This window comes from Molossus molossus, unplaced genomic scaffold, assembly GCF_014108415.1.
Source record: "Molossus molossus isolate mMolMol1 unplaced genomic scaffold, mMolMol1.p scaffold_m16_p_20, whole genome shotgun sequence".
Taxonomy (NCBI): Eukaryota; Metazoa; Chordata; class Mammalia; order Chiroptera; family Molossidae; genus Molossus; species Molossus molossus.
Window position 1 is genome coordinate 8,912,583 of NW_023425356.1, and position 17,567 is coordinate 8,930,149.

Here is a 17,567-nt window from a genome sequence, read left to right on the forward strand (position 1 = left end):
AAATAAAAATGAACCAACAGTGTTTATATTTACTAATAAAGTACACAGAGAAGAAATAATTTATCATATTATCATTATTCCATCCATAATCTGATGGAAGGAACTATGAAACCAACTTTCCATTTTGCTCAAAGAAGAGAAATTAATCATTTGCTCTAACATCAATTTTAGATGCACTGATTTTTCTTTTAATGAATAAAACATTTTCAAGCTCAGCTTTAAAAAAAATAAGTTGTTTAAATATGAAAAGTTTAACACAAACTTCTACCACTGACCAAATATTTTATAATGTTACTATGGTATATTTTAAACCCAATAAAAAGAAATTTCAAGTTAGGATTCAAGAGAGAGTAGTGGGAAATGTAAATTCTGTGGGTCTTAAGGATTTTAAATTACTAAGGAACTTTACCAAAATGATTATTTAATTTACAGATTTTATATAGAAAAAATAGAGAATGTTTTAACAATTATTTGATACTTTTTTCCTTTGAAGAAGAAATCAATTTCTCTTTACAACCCAGGTATTATCTTACAATTAAGTGACACACCAATGACAACAATTTCATATTTCACTTCTAAGTTATTCCAAACTGACTTTTCACTTTTTCATAAACCACACAGGCGATGATTACCGCAGGGAGCACTTTTAGGATGTTTGGGGTGAGGCCCCTGAAAAATCCCTTTTTTCCTTCTTTGTTATATACATCTTGAATGAGATGAATCATAGAAGTTGTTCCTTTTTCCTCCAGTGCTATAAGTTGGGGGGAAATCAGTGTGATTCAGTATTCAATCTTTATCTATTAAGATAGTCCAGTGATTAATGAGAATTTACAGGGGCTACAATTACTTCAGAGTACACCTCTCTCCCTACCTATAGAATAGTCACTAGGTCACTAGACACATGTGGCTATTTAAATCTAAATTAAGTAAAACAGGTTGGGGCTCATGTGGGAGGCAACAAATTTATGTGTCTCTCTCACATCTGTCTCTCCCCCCGCCCCTCACTCCTTCCCTTCCACTCTCTCTAAAAAAAATTATCAATGAGAAAAAAAATATCCTCAGTTGAGGATTAACAAAATAAAATAAAATAAAAAAACAAGAGACCTCAAAGAAGCATTGGGAATTGGGTATGACATCAATAGTCTGATAGGGGTATGAACAGGAGATGGGATGGATAGAGATTCCCCACCTGGACTGCAATAGAAATTAAATCCAAGCCCTGGCCAGTTTGGCTCAGCAGTTAGAGCATCAGCCCACAGATCAGAGAGTCCTGGGTTCGGTTTCCACTAAGGGCACGTACCTTGGTTGCAGTTTGTTACTGGCCCTGGTTGGGGTCGTGTGGGTGGCAACCAATCGATGTGTCTCTCTCATATGGATGTTTCTCTCTCTCTTCCTCCCTCTCTCCCTCCCGCTCTATCTGAAGATAAACACAAAAATGTCCTCAGGTGAGGACAAAAATAAATAAATCCAAAAGTCTTCCCAAAAAGAAAGGAGAAAAGAAAGTAAAAGACTATCACTTGCCTGGTCGATGTGGCTCAGTGGTTGAGCATCGACCCATGCACTAACAGGCCACCAATTCGATTCCTGGTCAGGGCACGTGCCCGGGTTGTGGGCCCGATCCCCAGTGGGGGACATGCAGGAGGCAGCCAATCGATGTTCTCTCTTGTCGATGTTTCTATCTCTTTCTCCCTTCCTCTCTCTCTAATCAATAAAGAAAAAAATTATTAAAAAAAAAAAAAAAGATTATCACTTACCACAAGAGTTTACTCAGGAAGATACTAATAGGATTGTGTGAGGGAGTGAGGAGGTTTTTTCTTCTTGAAGAGGAAAAAGGTGTTTTCTTAAAATCGAAACCCGACCGTGCAGCTGAGAGGAGCAATCGCTCCCATCTGCCTCACATCTCCTCCCCCAGCGGACTGGAGAACCAAACCGTGGCGTTCAATTCTACAAATGTATTAAGTTCCCAATGCAGATTATGGCAAGGAAAGTACATGTTCATGGTGAGTCACTGATTCCATTTGAGGAAAGTAAAACTTCCCTATTGCTCTGCTTGGCACTTCCCAGTTGTAAACTCCAGAAAAAGACCATCAATAACGGAAACAAATGAGTAGAGTTCCAAATAGAACTTAGTAAACAAAAGATAACCTAAACTCCACAAAAGGCTCTACAATAAAACAATAAATTCAAGATCATGCTTTAAAAATCAGAAAGTTAGCTTTTTATTTAGCAATTCTAGTTTTTCTTATTTTGAAATCATTAATTTCTATTCATTTAAAACAACTTATTTAACTTTTTAACTAAGTTTTTATTACTAATTCATTAAATAATGATTTTATTATTTATTTATTTTATTAACCTTTAAAACTTATTCATTTAAAAACAACAGCACTCACCTTGAGCCTGCATGCGTGTTCTAATAAGGTTCAGAGGGAAGCTGGCTATCTGACCACTAGTGTGAGACAATGTACTACACCCCAGCAAAATCAATATCCCAGGGTCTAGAGAGTTTCCTGCATAATGTTCTAGCCAATAAGTCTTCAAAAGCTGGAAGAGAAGAAAGCAGTAAATATCCCTTAACTACTATGCAAGTCGAAATAGAATAAATTCATTGCTCATACAACTTCAGCAAACATTACTGAGTAGATTCTTGATTAAAGAATTATATTGAGCATTTTCATAGATGTTACCTCATGTAATCCCTATAGAAACCTGACAAGTCAATACTGTTGTCTCCATTTTATAAATTTTATAAACAAGGAAACTCATTCAGAAAGACTGTTATCAGGTTGCAAAGCTGATAAATGGGAGTCAAGCTTGGTGGCTTGATTTTAATAACTGTTCTTTCCAAAATCTTTACAAAAGATTGTTCCTGCTTCCTGTACAGAGGAGGCTGTCCCTGTGGTCCTATCAGGGGCAGGGTGCACTCATGTTTCAAACGTATTCATACAACCTCAGTTTATGTTCTCCTATGTTTGTATCTGTGTGGGTTCTGTTTATTTGGGGTTTTATTTGTTTTGTTTTGCTTGACTGTCAGGTTTGTAGTGATATTCAAAGACCAAAGCAAAATTTTGGAGGGTCTCTGAGGGATTTACAGAATATTGTAGAAAAGACTGCTAACCCACTCTGGGTTAATAAAACCATATTGTTTCAACTTTTAAGAAAGATTCATCTTTCCAAATTTGCTTTTCCTTGAATGAAAGTAGTTAGAAGGAATTCTTTAGCAATAGTGGGTTTAAAATATCACTAAGTGTCCAGCCTGTGTGGCTCAGTGGTTGAGCATCGACCCATGCACCAAGAGGTCGCTGGTTCGATTCCTGGTCAGGACACATGCCCAGGTTGTGGGCCCGATCCCCAGTGGGGGGCATACAGGAGGCGTCCTATCGATGTTCTCTCTTATCAATGTTTCTATCTCTCTCTCCCTCTCACTTCCTCTCTCTAAAATCAATAAAGGAAAAAAAAATTTTTTTAATAAAATAAAATATCACTAAGTGCTTTTAGAACTGTTCATTTATTAAAGGATACAACTTGACCATTACATACTGGGACAATTTACTGTAAAATGTATAATTTGATGCTTCTGAAAAAATAAATTTCAAAAACGCCTTTGATCAGTGTACATTTATTGCAGTCATATAATAGTAAAGAGAGAAATTTGTGGTATCACTCTGATATGAAAGCAAAAGATACTGAACCACAAAAATAAAAGAATGGAGGGGGGCCAACATTAAACAGGAGCAGTGAAATTATTTTAATAAGATCACGAAGCAAGAAAACAAACAGAAAAATAAACATATGATATAATATTCAATACTTTAAGCTTCTACCAAAAAAAGTAAGCATATATTTTTAAGTACTAAACGAAACTGGCTATCTTTCTCATGATGGTGGTACCATTCACCAAAAATACCACTGAGCCTGTACCAAGAGAGTGGTCCTTCCTGTACTGAGAATGAAAGGAAGTGATACTAATCACTTACTCTCACCTGGTTCTTATGATCAAATGGCATGTTGTTAAGATGGTCTACCTGAAAAGGATGCAGGGTCATAAAAATAAAATGATTGGCTGAAAGGGGAATAACCTGGAATCCTGCCCGTTCAGCACTGCACTGTTAGGATAGCTGCCTGTCTCCATGCTGCCTCCCCCCAAAAAACCCCAACTACTCCTCTCTTCGATTCTCATTTTCATGACTGTGCGATAATATCTCAGTTGTCTCCATCTTAATTGTACATCAGATTTTCCTAGGGAGTCACACAATCTGAAACCCAGGCCTCTCCCCAGAATAATTAAATTAGAGTATATTGAGATGTAGCCCAAGAATCTGATTTTTATTGATCCACATACTGGTAATTCTGATATGATCCAGAGTTGAGAGCCACTATTTTATTAGCATTCTGGTCTATAATTATTATTACCAAAAACTAATTCACACACCAAAAAAACACCAACCAAAAAATTAGTATAAGAATACCAGAAAACTAACATTTAAATTAAAAGCCAAATAAAACCATTCAATTCACTTCTTGGTCAGAAGCTATTTCATGAAAAGTCATTTATAACCAGGTTTTAAAATAAAAACTATTATTGTACCAAATTTTCAAATCTAACACATAATTGCACATTATGAGAATAAACTCACCTCATAAACAGTAAGATCTATGCCTGCATAAGGTATAATGCCTAGCAAGTTAGGGATATAGCCTTTGAAAAAGGTTCGAACACCTTCTTGTTTCAGAAGTTTCTTGCCACAGTCAATAATCCCTGCATACTCTCCAGTTTTACCTAAAGCCAGTCTGGTCTTTATAACCTAAATGTGAAAGAATATAATAAAATTATATTGATCAGAGTCACTCAGCTCATATAGTAATCTATAAAATTGTATTATATCACAATGTTCACTAATTATCATAGAAAGCAATCTTAAACACAATTTTGATTTCTTACGAATTGACTCAATCAGGAACTGATACAGTCAGTATACAGCTTTTTTCAAAAAATTAAATAGAATATAATTCATCATTGTTGCTCTGATTGATACATCCATTCAAACTCCCCTACTGGGTTTAAGGCAACATATTCTGAAACAAATTCATTTGAGACAATATTATTGCTTCAAAATAAGGCAACTACAGCCAAAAATCCAAGTTTTAAAAAAGTACATGGTTATGTTAAAGTGAAGAACCAACATGAAGACAAGTCCTGTGTAGGCTTAAATACAGACTCTGGGAACCACTGTAAGTAACAGTGAGGCCTATACATTGTGATTTAGTATGACTTGGACTCATTTTGTGCTCATGAAGTAGTAACACACCAGAGGTTATGAGGGCCACAGTGGGCTCTAGTAGGTGCCTGTGATCAATATTCCTATGCTCAATGTAATTCTTCTGACAGAACCTCACTCCTTGTCCTCTTAATCTCTTAATTTCCATTAATTTAAGGGAGCTCTACATAGTATATTTGGAGAAATAACTCTCCAAAACAGCCAAGATTTTTTTTAAGTATCATCTTTGTGTTGATTGGGCAAACTGTGTGTCTTGATGAAGCCGCCTCTAAGCAGTCGGATGGAAGCCCTTTGTTTTATGATCTCTGTAGAACCCTACACTTTGGATAACCACATTCTTAAACCTCTGCCCTCGCCAGGGCAGTGCACTTCATTCTCACCCAACATCTCTGAATGTCCAAATTCTAAGCCAAACTCACACATTCTATTCATGTCTTTCATGAAATCCCTAATAGGAAATAATTTCTCTCCTCTAAATTTTCATTAACACTTCATATTGCTCTCTCTTCTAGAATGTATCATCTATTTTGGACCATCATCATTGATGTTCATATTTTCTCTCCCCTCTAGACTATAAGAAGCTCCATGACCAAATTGCCTGTCTACTCATCTCTGGATCTATAAAAGTAACTTACACTTGGTGGGTGTACAGTATTAATGAATAAATCAATTAAACAACAGACAATGAAACTGTTATCTTCTTGGTACATCCACAATACTACATTTATCCTAAACAACAACAACAAAAATCCACTAAGTCCAATTGATACTTGATATGAGATTTAAACTTTATTTAAAAGCATAATGTTAGTTAAAATTATATAATAATACATACCTCCATGGGGTAAATACAGGTCTGAGCAGTTACACCAGCCAATGAACCAGATATAAATCTCTCAATAATTCCTATTTTAGCACCTTCAAAACTAAGCCATTTCTTATACTGTATAAATAAAAGTATTGAAATGTATAATATTACTGGAATGGAATATATATTGTTTCTAAGTTTATAACATTAATTAGTACTATAAAATTATTTGAAAAAGTATTCTAGACACCTGATATTAGCATCTAGTAGAATACTTGATTTTAATTTTTATACAATTGTCTAAGATAATAAGAACCGCCCTGGCCGGTTTGGCTCAGCGGTTAGAGCGTCAGCCTGCGGTCCACAGAGACCCGGGTTCAGTTCCCGCTAAGGGCATGTACCTTGGCTGCAGTTTGTCCCCGGCCCTGGTTGGGTCGTGTGGGTGGTGGCCACTCGATGTGTCCCTTTCACATCGATGTTTCTCTCTCTTCCTCTCTCTCCTTCCCGCTCTATCTGAGTAAAAAATGGAAAAATGTCCTCGGGTGAGAATAAAAAATTAAAAAAAAATAAGATAATAAGAACCTTTTCCCTTTTTCCCTACAGAATAAGTTAGCAACATTAAATCACCTAAGCATATTAATGTCATACTATTTCATAAAAGGCACACAAATGACACAAAGGGAGCAGAAATTATTTCTTTTATCTGTTTTTAGCCCCACATCTTCCACGTGGAAGGTACTTAATATTCTTTGGTTACTGGATAATCAGGAACTTAATGTAAAAAGCTATTTTTTTAAAATATGTTTTTATTGATTTTAGAGAGAAAGAGAAAGAAACATCAAGGTGCGAGAGAAACATCAATTGGCTGCCTCCTACACAACCCTACTGGGGATGGAGCCCACTGGGCATGTGCCCTGACCAGAATTAAATCGGGAACCTTTTGGTATACAGGATGACACCCAATCAACTTAGCCACACTGGCCATAGCTAAAAGGCTCTTTTTGTTACAAGAAACAACAGTTTACTCTGGTTAGCTCCAGAAACAGGAACGTTGTTGCAATTGTACATGTGGCAATAAGGAAAACAGAAATATCAGCCTAAAAGGTCAGGCTTCACAGGAACTAAATAAGTCAAGTTTCACTAGATTGAACCTGGAAACTCATTTAGAATCTAAAAGAGCCTTAGCAAGCCGATCACCTCCTAGGCAAGATGCTGTCCTGTTTGCCTTATCTGGTGGTCTCCCATCAATACAATTCAGCTACTCTCTAAGAACTAACTATGGTTCTCAAATCAGTAGCTTCTCATCAGAAAGTGTGACGGCTCAGTTCATATGGCAGACACTGCTGTCTGTTCCCAGTACCCATTATCATCTTCTTTTTAGTGACAGAGCTGACTCAGTTATAAACGTTTGTTTCCCTCTTCTCCCCTGAAGCCAGTTTGGGTGACTAAGTGACTCATTTTGACTAATGAGATATGAGGGGAAGTTGGGTATGCAAATTCTGAAACATTTTCTTAAAGAGGCTTGGAATCCTCTTTCCTCCACCTGGGAAATGGCAGATGGGTGTGACCTTTGAAGCTGGGTGTTGAAGACGGCAGAGCTTACTGTTAGCCCTGGACAACTTGCCTCTAGCATACATAGTTAAGCTACTGTTCTTTGGTCTCTTTGTTACAACAGCTTAGAATGAGCCCTAACAAGCATAGCAATTGGTTACTAGACGTGGGGTGCTGTCATAACTAAAACCTGTAACACGTGGCCCTGGCTTTACTGTTAGGACACAGATATTTCCATCTAAAGAGGTGGTGATCCATCCAATGCTCTGTGGAAATGCTTGATGAAACTGTCTCCTGTGATAACTTGGAAGGCAGAACATGCACTTTCTGAACCTGAAGTTCTAGGAAAACTATAAAATCTCAGAATGTTGATGTTTCCCCTTCCTTGTGCTTCCCTGTGTAAGATCTTTGGGACCTGAGCTAAGGTATCTCTCTGCTTTTCTGCCTCTGGCCTTCTCCAAACCTATCGGAGCCTATCCAGCCCAGAAAATGGAAAACCTGAGATGTGCATAGAGCACTCTTGGATTTTTATGTGATGCTAATAACTTACACTATTTGAAAATAAATGTAGCTCATCTCAAAGTGAATTATTTAAGCAAAACTAAAATACTAAATCAGATTAACAAATTTTAAATAAAACATTCGAACTGCTGAAAGGAAATCAATATTGAAATGTTTTGTGAGGGCATTCTTCACTGTAAACTTGAAATGAAAAGAACTACTAATATGCATCAGTTGTGATAATATACTATAATCCATGGACCATCTCTTGTAAACAAAAGCAATATAAAAGCAAAAGATAATCAAATGCGAATAAAGTCACTTATATTTAAATTGACAGCTATTATTTGTGCATACTCCAGTTTTCCCTCTCATGAAAGCCTAAACTTATTAAACATTATATTTATTTATTTATCATTATTATTTTTTTTATCCTCACCCGAGGACATTTTTCCATTTTTTGCACAGATAGAGTGGGAGGGAGAGAGAGGAAGAGAGAGAGAGAGAGAAACATCGACGTGAAAGGGACACATCGAGTGGCTGCCACCCGCACGACCAACCAGGGCCGGGGACAAACTGCAACCGAGGTACATGCCCTTAGCGGAAACCGAACCCGGATCTCTCTGGACCGCAGGCCGATGCTCTAACCGCTGAGCCAAACCAGCCAGGGCTTAAACATTATATTTAAAATCTGATCTCTGTGATAGAATTCCACAGACAATAGCATTTTACCTGTTCATAGGCCCCAATCTTGATGGCTGTCTCAGGTGCAATTTTGAAAACATTTGCACCATTTCCTCGCCAAAGAGAACGAATTCCTCCTTCTTTTACCATCTGCTCAAAACCACTAATTAATCTCATTCTTCTTGACTTTGAACTATGAACCTAGAGAAAAAAAAAGAGAAGAAGAATATTCCTAGACTAACTGATACATGGCTGTGCCTCATCACATGGGGCACACAATAGCTAGCAGAATCTGCAAACCTTCCAATCTCTCTAAAGAGGATGATGTCCATCAGTATGCTGTGAAACCCAGGATGAAGTCCCCAAGATTCAGCACCTTGTTGCTCCACGTGTCCTACAACACACATGTTGGCTACTGCTCTGAAGAAGCAGCATTGTAATAAAACTAACCAAGAGGCTCAGAGTACAGAGGCTAAGAATGTAGCCATGAGAATGAAGGAAGACAAAGAAAAACACCAGGAACAGACTGCCAAGAGACGGAGGCTGTCACCTTTGACACCTCCTACCTCTGTATCTGAGTCCGTCAAAAATAAGATTTTCTAAGATCTTAGAAAATAAGATCAAACAGCAACATCAAAAAACTATAATTCATTCCCAAAGTCACAATGTTACCAAAAATCCAAAAAACAATAAAACATCAAGAAATGTAAATGTAATTACCAATTTAAATTCACTAGATTGTGGATTATTAATTATTGTATCTGTGCAGAGTATTTGGCAAATATTAAATTTTAATTATTTAATAAAATAAACCATGCAAGTATTTTATAACTACTGGTAACAACCCATCACTCAGTAAAATAAAAGGTAGACAACACTACCTCTAATAAGATATTAGTCAATAATACACTCTAAGCAACTTAATTCCCATTTTTAGAAACATTCTTAGTACTTAAATAATAGAGTAGAACCATACTTTTAGGTAGGTGTTAGAGGCTAGAAATAACTAATAAGTTAAACTAAATGGTGTCTGATCATTTCTTTAATAGATTTAGTTACATTTCTGAAAAAACTTCTAATAGAGTGGTTCTATTATTACTTCAAATAAAAATTCATTTAAATAACATATAAGCATCTTTAAGAAAATTAAGAAATATTTTAATATTGAAAATGAGGTAATTTACATTTTCAGAAAATGTACAACTTTAATAACTAGTACTGAAATGTGCCAAAACATTACTTTTGAAAATTATCAAGCATTTTTTAAGTTTACTTTAATGCATAAGGGCCAGTGAACACGTGCAATCTACCTGCATCATGACTTTCAAGCGGTCGAAAGGTGCTGTGCATGTCCTTGAAACCGCACCAGCTATTCCACCTGCCACCAAACGCCGCCACCAATCTCCAGAACTCTTTTCTTGCTCAGAAAACTCATCTGGAATAGCTATACTCTCCCCTATATCAATTATCTGATAAAATAAAAACACAGAATTAGACAATAGAGAAAAGTATAAACACTTGACAAATTAAGAGGATAACTTCTTACAAAGTTCAAAAACCACAAGATTTTTTTTCATCTCTCATCTCCTGTTAATGAAGATTGATAATGTTCTCAGCAATGGTACTAGACCAAATTATTTTTAATAATGCATTCAGATATGGGTTTAATGTAAAATCAATTCACACTGATGAAAGAAACTGAAGAAAACACAAACAGAAAGTTTTGCTGTGCTCATGGATATGAAGAATTAATATTGTTAAAATGTCCATACTATCCAAAGTCATCTCTAGATTCAATGCGATCCCCCCAAAATTCCAATGGCATTTCACAGAAATAGAGAAGAAATCCTAAAATGCACATGGAACCACAAGACCCTGAATAGCCAAAGCAGTCCTCAGATAGAAGAACAAAACTGGAGGCATCACACTTCTGCTTTTAAACTACAAAGCTATGGTAATCAAAACAGTATGTAATGGCACAAAAATAAACACATAAACTAATGAAACAGATCAAGAGCCCAGAAATAAACCCTTACATGTATAATTAACTACTATTTGATAAGGACGCCAATAATACTCAATGGAAAGGACAGTCTCTTCAATAAATGCTGCTAGGAAAACTGGATAATCACATACAGCAGAATGAAACCGGGCCCCTATCTCATACCACTTATAAGAATTAACTCAAAATGGATTAAAGACTCAAATATAAGACCTTAAACTGTGAAACTCCTAGAAGAAAACATGGCTAAAAGGATCCTTGACAATAGTCTTGGCAATGACTTTTTTGGATTTGATACCAAAAGCATAATTAACAAAAGCAAAAACTAGTAAGTGGGACTACATCAAAATGAAAAGCTTCTGCACAGCAAGAGAAATAATCAGCGCCCAGCCAGTGTGGCTCAGTTGTTGAGCACCAACTCATGCACCAATAGGTCGCCAGTTTGATTCCCGGTCAGGGCACATACCTAGGTTGTGGGCCAAATCCCCAGTGGGGGGCATGTAGGAGGCGGCCAATCAATGTTCTCTCTCATTGATGTTTCTATCTTTCTCTCCCTCCAAACTTCTCTCACAGCAGCAGTGACTGGGCCAGAGTGGAGTCCCACCCCAAACAGCAGCTAAAGCTGGGGAGCCAAGACACACCCACAGCAGCAGTAGCACCAGCTTGGGAGCCCAGCACCTTCCCCAACAGCAGCAGTGACTGGGCGGGAGTGGAGCCCCAACCCCAACAGCAGCTGAGGCTCAGGAACCAAGACACAGCCCCAGCAGCAGAGGCTTGGGAGCAGAGACACAGCCCTAGCAGCAGAGGCTTGGGAGCAGACATCCATCCCCAGGCAGCAGTAGCATAGATCAGCAGCTGAGACCCATCCACAGCAGCATCAGCAGAAGCTGATTAGGAATGGTGCCCCAGCCCAAGCAGCAGCAAGACTCAGGCAGCCGAGACCTGCCCTTGACAACTCCAGCAGCAGATCTGGAGTGGAGCCTCTTGCCCAGCAGCAGCAAAGTCCTGGGAGCTAAGCATCCTCAAAACAGCAGAGGATTGGGAACTGAGAGTATCTCCTGGCAACAGCAGCAGCAGTAGCAGTGCAAACCGGGAGCTAACACTCACCCCCAGCAGTGACTGATCAGGAGCTGAGCCCTACGAGGCAGCAGAAACCCCAGAAGCACACCAGTGGGACCCACACACTCCAGTAGTCTACCAGCGGGACCCACGCAACCCAGCAGCATACCAGCGGAACCCACATACCCCAGAAGCACATAAGCAGGACCCACACACTCCAGCAGTGCACCAGCTAGACCCACACACTCCAGGCAGCAGCAGACCCATCCCCAGCAGCATCAGCAGAAGGTGATCAGGAGTGGTGCCCCAGCCCAAGCAGCAAGAATTGGGCAGCCGAGACCTGCACGAGAGATCTAACATGACAAACCAATACCAGCAACCAGTTGTCAATCCTCCAGGACTGAAGCAGGCAAGAGACGCCACTCCCCAAAACAGTCTGGGAGGCACAGCAGCCTTATTTGACACACACCAACCTGCCTACACATTCCAACATCCCTCACTGGGCCTAGAGCTACCAGACTAAAATGGTGAGACAAAGAAACAACACCCAAATGAAAGAAAAGGAGGAATCACCAGAAAAGGGACCACAGGAAAGAGAAAAAAGTAATTTGTCAGATAAAGAATTCAAAGCAGCCCTGGCCAGTTTGGCTCAGCGGTTAGAGCGCCGGCCTGCGGTCCGGAGAGACCCGGGTTCGGTTCCCGCTAAGGGCACGTACTTCGGTTGCAGTTTGTCCCGGCCCTGGTTGGTCGTGCAGGTGGCAGCCACTCGATGTGTCCCTTCACGTCGATGTTTCTCTCTCTCTCTCCTTCCTAAATGGAAAAATATCCTCAGGTGAGGATAAAAGAAAAAAAAAAAGAATTCAAAGCAATGATTTTAAGGGTGCTCAAACAATTTAATGAAAACTACAAGCAACTTAATAAGAATTATGAAGAGCTCAGTGGGAACTACAACAGCTTAAAAAAAGAGGTTAAAGCTATGAATAAAAATCAAGAGGAAATATAGAATGACACAGCTGTTATGAAAAATACCTTAGAAGGATTCAATAGTAGATTAGAAGAAGCTGAAGACCAAATCAGTGGTTAGAAGACAAGGTAGAGAAAAAAAAACACTCGCACAGCAAAAGAAACAATCATCAAAATGGAAAGGCAACCCACTGTATGGGAGAACATCATTGCCAATGATGTATCAGATAAGGGGTTAATTTCCAATATATATAGAGTGCTCCTACAACTCAACAAAAGGAAGACAAAGAACCCAATTAAAAAATGTGCAGAGGAACTAAATAGACACCTCTCCAAACAGGACATACAAATGGCTAAGAAACATTTGAAGAAATGCTCAACGTCACTAATCATCAGAGAGATGCAAATTAAAACAACAATGAGGTATCACCTCACACCTGTCAGAATGGCCGCCATCAACAAATCATCAAACAACAAGTGTTGGTGAGGGTGTGGAGAAAAGGGGACTCTAGTACACTGCTGGTGGGAATGCAGACTGGTGCAGCCACTATGGAAAACACTATGGTGTTACCTCAAAAAATTAAAAATTGAACTTCCATTTGACCCAGTGATCCCACTGCTGGGAATATACCCTAAGAAGCCTAAAACAGCAATCAGGAAGAATATATGTACCCCCATGTTCATAGCAGCACTATTTACAATAGCTAAGATCTGGAAACAGCCCAAGTGTCCACCAGTAGACGAATGGATAAAAAAGCTGTGGTACATATACACAATGGAGTACTATGCAGCGGTAAGAAAGAAAGATCTCTCATCCTTTGAGACGACATGGAGGGACCTGGAAAGTATTGTCCTAAGTGAAAGAAGCCAAACAGAAAAAGACAAATACCACATGATCTCACTTATATATGGAATATAATGAACATAACAGTCTGAGGAATACAGTAGACCCAGAAACATGGAAGTAGGGCACAGACTCTCATCCCTCAGAAGAGGGGGTGGGAAGAGATAAACCACAGAACTTATATGCATATATGCATGACCAATGGACATGGACAACTAAGCCGGGGACGGGGCGGAGGTGGGGTGGGGTGGGGGGTGCCAATGGGGTAAAAAGGTAAAATATCTGTAACCAAAAAATAAATTAAAAAATTCATTAAAAAAAAAGAAAAAAAAACACCCAAATAAAGCAGCAAATGGGGAGGAAAAAAATTAAAAAGCAGAGGAGAATTTAAGGGAGCTTTGGAACAATACAAAACATAACAACATTAGCATCATAGGGGTACTGGAGGGAGAAGAATCAGAGAAAGGAACAGAGAATCTGTTTGAAGAAATAATGACAGAAAACTTCCCTAATTTGGTGAAGGAAAAGGTCACACAAGTCCAGGAAACACGGAGAGTCCCAAGCAAGATGAACCCAAAAAGACCCACAGCTAGACACATCATAATTAAAATGGCAAACATTAAAGACAAAGAAAGACTCTTAAAGAAAGCAAGAGAGAGAAAGAAAGTTACCTACAAGGGAGCTCCCATTATACTGTCAGCTGATCTCTCAATAGAAACACTGCAGGCCAGAAGGGAGTAGCATGAAGTATACAAAGTAATGACAGGCAAGGGTCTGAATCCAAGACTACTCTATCCAGCAAGGATATCATTCAAAACTGTAGGAGAAATAAAGAGCTTCACAGACAAAAAAAAAAGCTAAAGGAATTTGCCACCAACAAACCAGCACTGCAAGAAATGCTAAAGGGACTGTTATAAGAAGAAACAGAGAGAGAGAGAGAGAGAGAGAGAGAGAGAGAGAGGCACAAAATAAAAATGGCAACTAATAAGTATCTATCAATAATAATCTTAAATGAAAATGGCTTAACTGCTCCGATCAAAAGACATAGGGGCCATGGTCAGTTTTGCTCAGTGGTAAGAGCGTCAGCCCGTAGACCAGAGAGACCCGGTTCCCGCTAAGAGCACGTACCTCGGTTGCAGTTTGTCCCCGGTCCCAGTTGGGGTTGTGTGGATGGCAGTCAGTCAATGTGTCTCTCTCACATTGATGTTTCTCTCTTCTCTTCCCCCCTCTGTCCCTCCCACTCTATCTTAAGGGAAATGCAAAAATGTCCTCAGGTGAGGATAAAAAAAAAAAATGGTGTTGGGAAAATTGGACAGCTACATGCAAAAAAAAAAAAAAATGAAGCGCCCTGGCCAGTTTGGCTCAGCGGTTAGAGAGTCGGCCTGCGGTCCGGAGAGACCCGGGTTCGGTTCCCGCTAAGGGCACGTACTTCGGTTGCAGTTTGTCCCCGGCCCTGGTTGGTCGTGCGGGTGGCAGCCACTCGATGTGTCCCTTCACGTCGATGTTTCTCTCTCTCTCTCCGTTCCTCTCTCTCCCTCCCACTCTATCTGTACAAAAAATGGAAAAATATCCTCGGGTGAGGATAAAAAAAGAAAAATAAAAAAATAAAAAAAATGAAGCTAGACCACCAACCTTCACCATACACAAAAATAAACTCAAAATGGATAAAAGACTTATATGTGACTCGTGAATCCATAAAAATCCTAGAAGAAAATGTAGGCAACAAAATTTCAGACATCACATGCAGCAGAATTTTCACTGATACAATGCCTAAGGCAAGAGAAACAAAGGAAAAAATGAACACATGGGACTACATCAAACTAAAAAGCTTCTGCATAGCAAAAGAAACAACCATCAAAATGGAAAGGGAACCCACTATATAGGAGAGCATAATTGCTAATGATACATCAGACAAGGGGTTAATTTCCAAAATTAATATAGAGTACTCATACAACTCAACAAAAGGAAGACAAAGAATCCAATTAAAAAATGGACAAAGGGCCCTGGACAGTTTGGTTCAGCGGTTAGAGCATCGGCCTGCAGTCCAGAGAGACCCGGGTTCGGTTCCCACTAAGGGTGCGTACCTTGGTTGCAGTTTGTCCCCGGCCCTGGTTGTGCAGGTGGCAGCCACTCGATGTGTCCCTTTCACATTGATGTTTCTCTCTCTCTCACCCTCTCTCCCTCCCACTCTATCTGAACAAAAAATGTCCTTGGTAAGGATAAAAAAAAAATGGGCAGAGGACGTAAAGAGACACCTCTCCAAACAGGATATACAAATGGCCAAGAGACATGAAAAAATACTCAACATCACTAGTCATCAGAGAGATACAAATTAAAACCACAACGAGCCCTGGCCAGTTTGGCTCGGCAATTAAAGCGTCGGCCTGCGGTCCAGAGAGACCCAGGTTTGGTTCCCGCTAAGGGCGCGTACCTCGGATGCAGTTTGTCCCTGGCCCTGGTTGGTCGTGTGGGTGGCAGCCACTCAATGTGTCCCTTTCACGTCGATGTTTCTCTCTTTCTCTTCCTCTCTCTCCCTCCCATTCTATCTGAACAAAAAATGGAAAATAATGTCCTCGGGATAGGATAAAAAAAAAACAACGAGGTATCACCTCACACCTGCCATCAACAAAACATAAAATAACAGCAAAACATAAAATAACAAGTGCCTGTGAGGGTGTGGAGAAAAGGGGACTCTAGTACACTGCTGGTGAGAATGCAGACTAGTGCAGCCACTATGGAAAACACTATGGTGTTACCTCAAAGAGTTAAAAATTGAACTGACATTTGACCCAGTAATCTCACTTCCAAGAATATATCCTAAGAAGCCTGAAACACCAATCAGAAAGAATATATGCACTCCTATATTTATAGCAGCACTATTTACTATCGCTAAGATCTGGAAACAGCCCAAGTGTCCATCAATAGATGAGTGGATAAAAAAGCTGTGGTACATGTACACAATGGAACACTATGCAGCTGTAAGAAAGAAAGATCTCTTATCATTTGAGACGACATGGAGGGACCAGGAGAGTATTATCCTAAGCGAAACAAGCCAATCAGAGAAAGACAAATATTACATGATCTCACTTATTTGTGGAATATAATGAACAAAACAAACTGATGAACAAAACAAACCCAGAGACACAGAAGTAGGGTACAGACTGACAAACATCAGAAGAGGAGGTCAGGAGGGAGGGAAGAGATAAACCACAGAACTTATATGCATGTTTGCATAACTATGGACATAGACTATGCTGGGGACAGGGCGGCGGGGGGCGGGGGAGGATCAGGAGAAGGATGTCAATGGGAGAAAAAGGAGAAACATCTGTAACAAAAATAAATAAATAAATAACAATGCAAGAAACCAGATGTGGCCCTTAGCAGAATACTAAGTAAATTAAAAGCACACACATGAAACAATACTGTATGACTCCTAAGAATATATAGATATTTAAGAACACAGATGAAACATTAGAATAAGTGCCTATCATAATAAGTAACATTTATTGAATACATATATTACCTGTTTAGCCCTTTACTAAATGCACTTATTAACTAATTTAATTATCAGAACTCTTAATATTTTTATCCTCTGTACATAATTGAGGAAACTGAGGCACAGAGGGGTTCTATAACTAGAGGTGGCAGATATGAAATTCAAACCTCGGAAGTCTGACTCCAAAGCCTATGCTCTTAATCCTCCACTATATTGTCTATGAAGAGGCAAGAAGTCACGAGGGTGGATATGAATAGGATGTCACGGACAAATGGCTGACTTAACCCCCTGCAGAAAAAAAAAGTTCCTAATTTCAAAATCCCATTCCTTCCTCACAACTCTGAAGCAAGTGGTTTATATAAAAAGAGCAGGGATATGAC

At 39.2% G+C, this 17,567-nt stretch overlaps 1 protein-coding gene across 1 annotated transcript in view; it reads right to left on the minus strand.

Annotated features, from left to right (window-relative positions):
* Positions 1 to 575: 575 nt before the first annotated feature.
* LOC118637579 (calcium-binding mitochondrial carrier protein SCaMC-1-like) overlaps positions 576 to 17,567 on the minus strand; it is a 31,481-nt gene continuing 14,489 nt past the window's right edge. Inside the window, exons 5-10 of the mRNA XM_036273152.1 lie at positions 10,134 to 10,292; positions 8,872 to 9,024; positions 6,115 to 6,222; positions 4,638 to 4,805; positions 2,394 to 2,544; positions 576 to 751 (exon numbers count right to left, since the gene is read on the minus strand). Of these exons, the coding sequence (XP_036129045.1) occupies positions 576 to 751; positions 2,394 to 2,544; positions 4,638 to 4,805; positions 6,115 to 6,222; positions 8,872 to 9,024; positions 10,134 to 10,292 (915 nt within the window). The remainder of the gene's footprint in view (positions 752 to 2,393; positions 2,545 to 4,637; positions 4,806 to 6,114; positions 6,223 to 8,871; positions 9,025 to 10,133; positions 10,293 to 17,567) is intronic.